This window comes from Colletotrichum tamarilloi, assembly GCF_030869305.1.
Source record: "Colletotrichum tamarilloi strain Tom-12 chromosome Unknown Scaffold_166.1, whole genome shotgun sequence".
Classification (NCBI taxonomy): Eukaryota; Fungi; Ascomycota; class Sordariomycetes; order Glomerellales; family Glomerellaceae; genus Colletotrichum; species Colletotrichum tamarilloi.
This window is the reverse complement of record NW_026849549.1, coordinates 27,627-39,294: the sequence shown is the minus strand read 5'-3', so window position 1 is coordinate 39,294 and position 11,668 is coordinate 27,627. Positions and strand designations below refer to the sequence as shown.

Here is an 11,668-nt window from a genome sequence, read left to right as displayed (position 1 = left end):
CGTGATTATGTAGGGTAGAAGGGTCAAGAATGGAAACTCGGCACCGCCGACGTGAAGAAACGTCTCCAGTGCTCCACGGGCTGGGGCGGGACAAATTTTAACAAATGGAACAAATCGAAGAACCGAAGTTGATGAACCAGAGGGGGCCCCTCCGTAGTTCGCCAAGGAGAATGGAATGAGGAGCGGTGGGATGGGCAAAAGATTCGGAGTAGAGACCCAGTTTAGGTGTGACCCAGCACGTTGGATCCCACAGATCCGTCCGAAGGGCTGAAGTAGTGTGGTAGGGCCGAGAATGACATCCCAGACGACCGACCAGTGAACACCTCTTTTGTCCAGTCGTCAACCTTTGTGTGTGGTGCGGTCACTGTGGTAGTGTGTATGACGTGTGACGTGTGACAATGACAACCGTTGGGCGTAGGTCAAGACTCGGACCACAAGGAGAGGAAATGGGAAAAAAAAGGGAACAGATTTGCAGGAGATCGAAACTTCAGCCCTCAAGGGAACAAGAGTATCCGTATGACGGACCACGGAACATACGGCCAGGGCCCGGGGGTGCGAAATAGACGGGGGAAATGTGGCTCTGGCTCCAGATTTCAATCCCTTTCAAAACTCAACCACTTTGGAAGATCTCGCCCTGCCAGGAAACACCAGGCCAGGCGTGCCAGGCTTCCCAGGCAGAGACTTCTCTCACCTGGAACATCGGCAGCCCATGCGTCCCGCGATGTCTCTCTTTGGCTGGCGCTGAACCGCCAGAAGACCAGTAACGCGTCAGCGGCCCCGCTCGCCCAGAGTTAACGTTGCCGCAGAGCCGCGAGCAGGGGAATCGGAGCTCTTGGGGTCCTGCTATGCACTGATGCAGTAAGGTGGCCGACTTGGTTCAAGGGAAGATCCCCAGTCCGGCACTTCGGCTCATCCTTGGTACTTACGTAAGGTCTGTGAGGGTCACGTGGAGTCTGGATATAATCGAGGCTATAAATAACATGTCCGGGAAATGGGCCTAGGATTTTCCGAAATACGGCGAAGTGGAAGCTGCGGAGCCCGGACTCGAGGGCACTTTCCATCCCCTTTCCATCCGTTCCGTCGTCATCTCATCCCCGGCATAAGCCTATGTTCCCCATGTCGGTACCACCAAAACCCGAAAGAGGCGACAAGCCGCAAGAAGACAAGAGGTAGGGGCGTAAGCAATGGAGGTTCCACAAGGAAGGACACTAAACGGAAAGTCGGAGTGACCTTGAGGATCTATCTTAACTGTCATATGTTCGCAGCCAAGAGCTTCAAAGCAATGTCATACCAAACCATACTCATGGACAGCTGCAAAACACAAGTTGTGGGCGGATTTTGCGGACTTAGAAAGCTTCCTTTGCATGAAATGGAAAATGCCAGATGAATTGAGCCAATCAGATGACGCGGACATGCGGACTTAGGGAAGCTTGGAATTGTTTTCGGAATCGGCCTAACCACACGCCGAGCCAAGCTCAGCTTCCAAGTTTGATAAGGAGCTTGAAATCCCCAAGACATCCTCACATCCCACCATCTATCTCATCCAACTCTCATAGCAAGTCATGGCTACACGATCATTAGTCGTAGGAGGAACGGGTGGCATTGGCTTCGCCATTGCCTGCCGCCTCGCCGCAGCTTCGGCATCCTCACAAGTGACTATCAGTGGCCGCACCGAACCCAAGGACGTCCCTCACCCCAACATCAAGTTCCGCGCCTTGGACGCATCTTCCATGCGCTCCATCAAGCGATACACGGACGACTACAAGTCCCTCCAAGACCCACAACTCGACTTGCTCGTCCTCACCCAAGGCATTCTCACCATGGCAGGTAGAACCGAGACGTCAGAGGGAATCGACCGCAAGATGGCCCTTCACTACTACGGCAGGCAGCTTCTCATCCGCGAGCTGAGCCCCATCCTAAAGGACGATGCCAAAGTCCTCATCGTCCTTGATAGCACCCGCGGAAGCCCGACGAAGCTGATTTGGGACGACTTGGACCTGAAGAAGAACTTCAGCTTGCAAAAAGCAGCGGACCACTGCCTGTCCATGACGGACGCCATGATCCAGGCCTATGCGGCCGAGAACAAGGACAAGAGGCAACACTTCATCCACGCGTACCCTGGCATCGTACAGACCAATCTCTTCCATACCATGCCGTGGTATCTTCGGACTGCGACAAAACTCCTGACCAATGTGATGGGCGTGCCGGCCGATACCTGCGCCGAGAGACTTCTGGAGGGAGTGGACGGGGCCTCGGGGAAGGACGGCGCATCTTGGAGTTGTATCGATCAAAATGGTAAGGTTGTCGGCAACAAGGCTATTTTCACTGAGGAGGATTTGAAAAAGGTCAAAGATCACACTTGGAAGACGATTGACGAGGCACTTGCAGTCCCCAGTGAGTAGACGGAGAATAAGCGGCGTGCACGTGTAAGATTTCGAGGTTGGCCTGTACTTTCGATACTATATAATTGAGAACTCACTTTCTGGCGCATCGAAGACCAAGGCAGGCACGTAACTGCCATCGCTTACGAAGATCTTGATCCACATTATTCATGCTCTATCAGCTACCATGGAGGGGATCGGGTTTGCCATCTTCCAACCCCGGAAGGTCGCGAACTCCACCGATCCGGGAATCGCAAGGCCGGGCCCGGTCAGCAAGATGACTGACAAGAGAACGATCCCGGCATCCCGGTAATTGTGCAAAATTTCTCATACATGAACCGTCAGGCACTAATAGGCAAACTATCAGCCGAGGGAGCAAACAAGCAAACACAACGGCCAAAAGAAAAGGAAAAGCGGGGTCTGCAAAAGGAATATGAAGCGGGCGGCACAACGGATCAGTATTCCGAGGAAAGGGGCAAACACCCTTGGTAACAAACAAGCAGCAAAGTTTGCTCTTTACCAGGCGACTAGCGTCGGTGATGGGAACCTCCAGGGGTTGATTTCCTTTTCCTTAGCATCACCACAAATTCGCAATGGCACTTTTGGGTAGATTTCATGTGGTTTTCATCAAAGACCAGGATCGTCCTGTCACACTTTATCCATGTTGATTGAGATGCATCTTTGCTTATCTGAACTCAGATCACGCCGCTAAAGTGGCAAACGCTGAGGAAGCTGGCAGCTATGTAGCATACATAACCGTGTCTTGGTGTCTCCAAGCAGGTGTTTTCATCAACGAGCATTCAAAGTTCTGGTTGGCGCAAGTTGAACGTATTCATTGTCAAACAGACGCAGCATTGAGTGCATCATAATCGGCAACTCTCCAACCACACCGCTCACAACATCAATGGACGGGAGCAACTTCTGTCTCCCTTGCTTCGAACGTGGCGTATTATGCCAGTCGCACCCGAAGAATGGGCCGAATGGCCCAACACCGCCCCGGTCCGTGGCATCATCGATAACGGAGGAGACCGAAACACGCAGGAGCCCGGCAACGAGCCATGATATCCGCCGCAGCCCTGATTTAACCTGCCGGCAGTGCCAAAAGGGCAAGCTTAGATGTGATCGAAAACAGCCTTGCAGCGGGTGTGTTCGTACGGGTTCACGTTGTCGAAGTGCCTCGGCTGCCCCACCCCAAATATCCAAGAAAGATCATATGAAGACGCTTCAATCAAGGATTGGTCAGTCAGCAACATTTTCACTGTAAAGGGCAATGCCTTGGAGTGGGACATTTAGGATTCGTACTACAGATACTGACAAGATAAGTAAATGCAGCCACTCTTGAACGGCGCCTTGCGAGAAGGAGAAGGAGCGATTCAATCGAGGTCAACAAAGCCCTGAGGCGGAGTTGCGAATCTTCAGCAAGCTCGGACCTTCATGGCTCCAGTCTTGATAGTCATCGAGAGACCTTGTCTGTTGCTACGGACTACTTCACTTCTTTATCTGACGCGGACTTGACCTACCCGGCACGAGCAGATGTTCCAACTCAGACATCCACTCCTGTAGATTCCACCCCACTGCCTATCATCGCCAACGATGCCTTCAACTACACGGGCGTGCTTCCGACGTTGCCGGCTCAGGCGCTTGACACCTTTCGGGATATTGGGCCCTTAATGAGAGCTGATCTGTGAGTAACTGTCTCGGGGCATACGTCGAGACTCCATGTTGATGCCTGTGTATCTTGTCGCTGAACATTGGATGTAGTGACCAGCTCTACTTCGACAGAGTTCACTCATTTACACCGTTCTTACACCAATCCTCGTACATTCGCATATCAAAGCATTTGGAAAAGAGACCAACAATGAACAGCCGCTCTACTTTGGACGAATCCAAACTTTCACATACATGTCTACAGTACGCAATGTGGGCAATAGCGTCTTCACTGTCGCCGCAGTTTCAACATTTGTGCGACACCATGTATCGCGAAGCCCTCGACCGCCTCGGGAATCTTGACTCTCCTGGCAGTCCAGTGGATAAAGAGAAGGATTTATTAAAGCAGACCCAGGCGTGGATTCTCATCTCGATGTATGAGCTGATGACGGTCGGTTTTCACCGCGCATGGGTGAGTACGGGGCGAGCGATACGCCTGATACAGCTCCTGCGCCTGAGCAATATCGATTCAAGTTGCTCCAAAGCCTCCGGATCAGCCGAGGACCCAGATTACTTTGTCGAGAAAGAGGAGAAGAGAAGGACGTTCTGGATGGTATTTTGTCTAGATACTGTTATTTGCTTGGCGCATGATCTGCCCCGGACGTTCACTGAATCTGAGGTACGCACTCAACCCCTGTTCATCAGCATTATGCGCCAATCTTTTCTTAAATATTATTGCAGATACATTATGAATTCTTGTACTAATGATAGGATGTATCCAGATACATACTCGGCTTCCTTGCTCTGAAGACGCATTTCAAAGCCGCACGCCCACCATCTCTCTGTTTCTCTCAGAAGCTATGGAGCTACAGACAGCAGCAAAGCAACATCCGTTCTTGGAATTCATTCTATCCATCTCAATGTCCGAGCAGATTCAAGCCCACAAGAATCGATCGAGGATTGGACATGAAAGTGGGAGGTCGCCTGCCCAGTTTTCGGAGCGCCACATGTTTGTGGACTCCGTCCTGACGCGGCAGATTTTCCGTCTGCAGGGCCTCCCCGTATCTCATCGCGCTGGATCTATGACATTACTTACTAGGATAGTAGCCCAAGTAGCGTCACTATCACTTCTGGAGGTGGCCGCAACGATGCCGGATACTACTGCAGAGTACCATCATCTCGTCGATGGCTGTGAGGAAAGAGCCGTAGCAGCAGCTAGAGAGATTGCACGCTTATCGAGTATTTTATTATCCGATTTCAACATTTGCCAGATCCACCCATTTACGCCAGCGCCATTTCATTCATGTCGGGAAGCTCTGGTCAGGTTTCAGGAACGTGGCATGGCGATAGAAGATGAGATTAAGACGATGGATGAAGCTTTGGGGGAGTTGAAAGCTGCAAATGGGTTTTGCCAAGGTATCCCGAAGCCAGAACCGCCTCGGTTTGGATATGAGGATGCCTTGGCGACGCCTGACTCTCTCATGGACCTGTTGATTGAGGAACCAAGTATGGGGGACTGAACATCCCCTGGATCGTTCACGAGTGGTGGATGGAAATGTTGGTCTATTCTGAGCGTGTGTAAAGTCAATATGAAAGTAATATTCAGCCGCTTGCTTCAGCTGTATCTCACTTGAGTTTCGAAGGTTCTTCCCCTATATAATGAATTTGTCAGTGATTAAAGTCATTACTTACAAGCTACAAGCACCGGCTGTCTTGAGAAACCTACATGAGATACTCGCGTGGTCTCTAGAATGTTCCCGGCGTACATCGACCCTATCTTCGTTTTCACCGAGAAAAGGTGATTTGCCAAAGGGCAATGGGCCGAGAGCCGAAGTCCGTCGGCGAGGCCGTCAATGCTCTGAACACTATTCGGATGAGATCATCATCCGCCGGACAGGAAGACCGCGAACTCCGGTGTTTCAGGACGTGCACCTAATATCAGTTAAAGGTTGATATTACATGTGCAGCCAGATGAGTAAGCGCCATCGACAGCAAGGTACTTCTTGCCCAACGCACTCAGATTGAGGTATAATTGATCTAATGATAACTACCTCGCTCCATATTCAAACGGCTGCAGACTTCCTTCACAAATAGTTTTAAAGAGCCTTTCTTCAATCATGTCCGATTCCAACGAAAATTTCGAGATTGCCATCGTCGGTGGTGGAATTGTAGGTCTCATCACAGCGCTGGGCTTACTAAAGCGGAATATTCCTGTCAAGATATACGAACAGTCCCGCTCCTTCCGCGAGATCGGTGCCGGAATTGGCTTCACTACCAATGCCAGGAGGTGCATGGCCCTACTAAATCCATTCATTGAGGAGGCCGTCAACGCCGTAGCCACACACAACGGTGAGAACGAAGACGAGCCCGAAGAGTGCCTCCGTTTCAACGATGGATATACCTGGGATGAGAATCGCCCTGGCGAAGAAGATATGCCTCTGTATAACCTCGACACTGGGCATGAGGGATTCATTGGCTGTCATCGGGCTCATCTCTTAGACGAGCTTGTCAAGATCATCCCAGACGCTGCGGTCGCATTCCGTAAGAAACTGGTAAATGTGACAAATGAAGATATAGGGGGAAAGGTGCTTCTGCATTTTCAGGACGGCACCACATCCAGCGCCGATGCAGGTAAGAGTCACATAACAAAGATTCCATCATGGCAAATGTCGACTCCCAATGACATTATTACTGTCCTTGTCACTGATGCTTACAAGTTATTGGATGCGACGGCATCAAATCCAAGGTCCGACAGCTGGTTCTCGGACCGGATACCCCCGCCGCGTACCCTCACTCCAGCCACAAAGTTGCCTATAGGGCCTTGATACCCATGGACCGCGCAGTAGCCGCCATCGGAAGCTTCAAAGCCTACAACGAGCATTGCCACACCGGTCCACGAGCACATGTCCTGCATTTCGCGGTGGCAGGTGGTACGATTCTTAACTTTGTGGCCTTTGCCGATGATACTACTGATCGGGACAAGAGGGGCGATGGAGTTGCTAACATGACAAGTCAGACGACAAGGAAGGAGGTCGCTGATGTATTCCAGGACTGGGGTCCTACAGTCAAGAGTCTCATTGACTTGCTGCCAGATGAAATTACTAAATGGGCCATCTTTGATACTTACGACTACCCTGCTCCAACGTATGTCAAAGGGAGGCTTTGTCTTGCAGGTGATGCTGCTCACGCCTCCACTCCTCATCACGGAGCCGGCGCAGGTATGGGCGTCGAGGATGCGCTAGCTTTGGCCACACTCCTTGACAATGGCACGAAGATTTTGCAAGGCCTATCCAGACCTACACAAAACGACAAGTCTGACTTACTGGAGGCCATGTTCCGGGCTTACGATACTGTTCGACCACCTCGTGGGAAGTGGCTGGTGAAGAGCAGCCGCGAAGCCTGCGAGATTTACGAGTGGAACCATCCAGACACTATGCGTGACTGGGACAAATGTCTCAAAGACCTCGAGGAAAGATCGCACAAGATCTGGGACTATGATATCGAGGAAATGATCAGTTGTTTGGAAGCTGAGTTTGCGGATCAAATCCAGTCTCGTTTGCAGCCTCGACGAGACCCTGGCCTCGCGAGGGCTGTTGCACCACTGAGAGTCAAGGATGCCATTGCGACGTAAGGGTTCCATTAAGATAGCAGAGTACAATGCACTAAAGAGGAACCGAGAAACTTTACTTCCCGCGGACCCCAGTCTTAGCCTTCTTGGTTGCTCTGCAACCTGGGATATGGCCTAGCTGAGCTACCCGGATTCTCTTTGATCGCCCTGCAAGAGCCAGAAGGTATCGAGCAACTCAATATCTACGGCGACCGTGCTATCAAACAATCGATTGCGCATTAAAATATTCGAAGGGAGCTATTTGTAAGTGATAAAGATGATGCAGAATGCTTGACCCCAGTTGTTGAGCATGGCGAGGTAGGTGGGAAGTGTACGCCGGTGAGCAGAATGAATTTGTACCTGTAAGTACCGCGCATCCCAAGCTCTAGGGGTCTTCGAATTATGTAATTTGCTCCGAGTTTGAATCCTAGCCGCGCTAGTAAAACGACATCGATGTTGGCTCTGATCTCATCCAGCTGCTAAGACTGGACCAACCAGACCGTAGATCTCCCACGCTACTCATGCGTTCAAGACATAATTCTGGCTTCTCAGCGCTCACAGGGGTTCTGTTCGCATTGATTCATTGGCAAATTCCTGGGACACTAGCGCCACTGCGCCAGCCGAGGACCAGTTTACTAATCAACAACAGTGTGCCGCGTTTGCGATGTAAGATAATACTGTGCAGACGACGATGGTCGGGATTTCGCAACATCTGATAGTCATGGAAAATTTGTTGAGGGATAATCAATTCAAAGATCCCACGATATAAAATTGCACATCTTGAGTTCTGGGTGGAAAGTTGAGCCAACGGTCAGGCCATAGCTTAATACCATGGTTCATCTCATAGCCTTATCCCACCGCTAGATTCCAGTTCATCAGAGATCAGTAATCACCTTACCAACCAAGATACCCATAGGCCGAGGGTCATGAAGGCCAGCAGTAAGGTAGTGCTTACAGACCCTCTGGTGAAGAAATATGAATCAGAGACAAGATAAGGTCATCCGCTCTCTTAAGCTTCAAGGTTTCGGCGTGAACAGTTGGCCAAGTCCACCTGCCACCCGAATTCCGGAAAGGCAATAACCAATGACACGGATTTCAGCAACGCTAGACGCCGATACTCCTATCAACTTAAAAGATCTTCGCCAGAGTCTGCCTGGTATATAGATCTCCCTATCCCAGGGCCGTGGCACTGGGTTTTTGGATTACTCAAGCATCCCCTCATCACAAGAATCAGCGGCAGTGTCTCTAATGCATGATTATTGCTGCCGAAATGAGCACAACAAGCCAAGAATCTTCCATCAAACCTCCAGTAATGGACCGACCAGAAGAAGATGTTGAGAAAAGGGCAGGTGAGGACAGCACTTCTTCCGAAGATGGTGGTCAACAGCAACTCGCATGGGACGACCCTCGTGAGTCGAGAAACCCCAAGAACTGGAGTTTTCTTTCCAGGCTCTTTCACACTGCGATTCCATGCTTCTTGGCGTTCGAAATGTCGGTTTCTTCCCTACTAATGCCTTCGATATAATCTAATCTGACATGGAAATCTTGCAGCACGTTCGCAACCTCAATTATAGTCCCCGCGACCAGTCTAATAATGGACGAGTTCTCCGTCTCGCGCACGAAATCCATCCTTCCCCTGACGCTCTATACACTCGGTCTCGCCATCGGTCCCCTCTTCATCGCCCCGTTCTCTGAAGTAATTGGTCGCAAGTGGATCTACGCCGGATCCTGCACTTTCCTCCTCGCATTCCTTGGAGGTGCGTCGGCGGTGACAACATTCTCTGGACTTCTCGCCTGCCGTTTCATAGCTGGAACGCTGGGCTCTGCCGGCATCGCTGTCGGCGCAGGAACCATTGCCGATGTTTGGGAACTCGGCAAGGGAGCTGGCGCATCACTGTTGTACATCCTTGGCCCGTTTTTGGGACCGACTTTGGGGCCTTTGGCTGGAGCTTATATCGTACACGACAGAGGCAACGACTGGAGATGGACGCAATATGTTCTCCTCATGGTTGGTGCTCCCATCTGGGTCGGGGCTATATTGATGAAGGAGACATCAAAAGCCTGGATTCTGCGCAAAGAGTCAGGGGAAAAGACCATCACTTTCGCGGGACTTGGCAGCATTATTCGAGTCGCCGTTATGAGACCGACAAAGATGCTCCTCACTGAGGTTATCGTCTCCTCGCTGGCCATCTACACAGCTTTTGCCTATGCCATGATCTTCAGCTATTTCGGCAGCTGCTCCTACGTCCTCCAGAAGTACTACGGTTTCAATTTGAGAGAAGTTGGATTGAGCTTCCTTAGCATCATCATTGGCTATTTCCTCGCAACCTTTGTTTTTGCTTTCCTCGATGCCAAGTTCAGAATACCTGCTGTGCAAGCCGGGAAAGGATTTCCCGAGCAGCGTCTGTATGCGGCGCTCGTGGGTAGTGTTGCTCTCCCTGCTGGATTATTCTGGTATGCATGGGAAGCTCATCGTGGGGGTCACTGGGCCGCCTTGGTCGCGGCTGGTATCCCATTCGGGCTCGGCGCCTTTTGTCTATTCGTGAGTAATAAGGCTTCCGATCCGAAGCGGAGGGCGTAACTAACTCATTCAAGTTGTCTGTCATCACCTACATGGTCGACTTTTATGGCCAAAAGGCCGCGGCATCTGGTAAGTGGATGTACCTCTTTCTGGAAGCTTTTCATTTCGTTGGAAGTGATTCTAACATCATCCTCAGCCCTGGCCGCAAATGGTATCCTTCGATACATTCTGGGTGCTGTCTTTCCCTTGTTCACTCTCCAGATGTATGAGAAGCTTGGCGTGCACTGGGCTGGCAGCGTATTTGCGTTCCTCTCACTTCCTCTGATACCAATCCCTTGGCTTCTATTCAAATATGGCGGAAAGTTGAGACAAAGGAGTAGGTTTGTGACTGCTTAAGCCGCGGGGTTTTTAGTTTATTTGCGGTCGACCACCAGCCTAACATGGTCAGGTGAGGACTTGGGATATGCGCATAGCCTACTCATTCTACGCCTGTTACTACTCGTTACTTACAAGTCAGCGATTGCAATGTCAGGTTTCGCAGATACGTTGACGCTGTTGCGCCCTTCAGCGAGTTTGCTGATTCTGGGATAGAAGGTTAATGACTAGAATTTTCATTACAGATTGGGGCAGTCTAGTAGACTGCAAGAACTAGAGCCAGTAATTGAAGTAGTTTATTATAGATATTAGGGACTGGGGAAGTTTAGAGACAATGATTTGGGCTGATTTGCATTTTCTACCCCTATGTAGGAGTCTGGCATCGCTCAATGGTGAAGGGCTGACCCGCTACTGCGGTCAAGACTCAAGAGTGCATGTGGTAGTGACCAACAAACCTTCCCAATTAGACCATACGGCACAGACTGATGTTATCCAGAAAGGTACGTAGCTGTATACATAGCTGTAAGTATCTGGCCTGTATGTTGGTAACACCTCTACGCCCGGAGCGGACGTTGTGCATCCAACCTGCAACATCGAAGTACGTGCAGGTACGCGCCTAGCTTTTACACGTCACACAGCCCCTTCTGCGCAGGCTGCGTGTGGCATCAAAGCCTACAGGCTGTAAATGAGACCTGAGAACACATGAAGAATCATGTACAGTTGAGGTATTAACGTGATTTCAAAGCACATCGTCGCCGTGATTCGAATGAGGTACCGGTGCCTGAGAACGTGCCATCGTAAGGCTCTGGAAAACCCTTTTGCAATAGCTTAGAAACACTCAAGTATACCTGTCATACCATGCAAGCGGATACCAACAGGAATTTACATGCATTGTCGTAGTCTCTTCGGCGCTTACATGCAAGCACTCATCCGATTCATCGCAGCCTCGTTGTGGAGGATCCGCACAGCCCCTTTTGCGGACGCATAGGGAAAGAACCGCATTCGAGAGCTCAGCTTGAAAGCAGGCTCTGGCAAAAATAGGAGATAACGGCTTCGCGCGTGATAGGAAACATTGGAGTTGAGAGGAAATCTCATGCACGAGAGTCTGAAGTTTGTTGGTCTCAAAATAGGTCATCT

General features: G+C 50.6%; 5 protein-coding genes across 5 annotated transcripts; all 5 read left to right on the top strand.

Moving 5' to 3' along the window:
* Positions 1–1,562: 1,562 nt before the first annotated feature.
* Positions 1,563–2,402, top strand: CTAM01_15532 (uncharacterized protein; the record flags this gene model as incomplete). The annotated part of the gene is made up of 1 exon (XM_060531529.1): positions 1,563–2,402. The coding sequence occupies one exon, from the start codon at positions 1,563–1,565 to the stop codon at positions 2,400–2,402; it is 840 nt and encodes a 279-aa protein (XP_060373899.1).
* A 1,192-nt stretch (positions 2,403–3,594) lies between these two features.
* CTAM01_15531 (uncharacterized protein) lies at positions 3,595–4,069 on the top strand (the record flags this gene model as incomplete). Its single annotated transcript, XM_060531528.1, has 2 exons — positions 3,595–3,619; positions 3,705–4,069. 2 exons carry the CDS (start codon positions 3,595–3,597, stop codon positions 4,067–4,069), a joined length of 390 nt encoding a protein of 129 aa, XP_060373898.1.
* Positions 4,070–4,888: 819 nt separating this feature from the next.
* On the top strand, positions 4,889–5,548 carry CTAM01_15530 (uncharacterized protein; the record flags this gene model as incomplete). Its single annotated transcript, XM_060531527.1, has 1 exon — positions 4,889–5,548. One exon carries the CDS (start codon positions 4,889–4,891, stop codon positions 5,546–5,548), a length of 660 nt encoding a protein of 219 aa, XP_060373897.1.
* A 597-nt stretch (positions 5,549–6,145) lies between these two features.
* Positions 6,146–7,659, top strand: CTAM01_15529 (salicylate 1-monooxygenase SalA; the record flags this gene model as incomplete). The annotated part of the gene is made up of 2 exons (XM_060531526.1): positions 6,146–6,659; positions 6,746–7,659. 2 exons carry the CDS (start codon positions 6,146–6,148, stop codon positions 7,657–7,659), a joined length of 1,428 nt encoding a protein of 475 aa, XP_060373896.1.
* Positions 7,660–8,905: 1,246 nt separating this feature from the next.
* CTAM01_15528 (major facilitator superfamily transporter) lies at positions 8,906–10,552 on the top strand (the record flags this gene model as incomplete). The annotated part of the gene is made up of 4 exons (XM_060531525.1): positions 8,906–9,044; positions 9,210–10,177; positions 10,231–10,285; positions 10,353–10,552. The coding sequence occupies 4 exons, from the start codon at positions 8,906–8,908 to the stop codon at positions 10,550–10,552; spliced, it is 1,362 nt and encodes a 453-aa protein (XP_060373895.1).
* Positions 10,553–11,668: the final 1,116 nt, after the last annotated feature.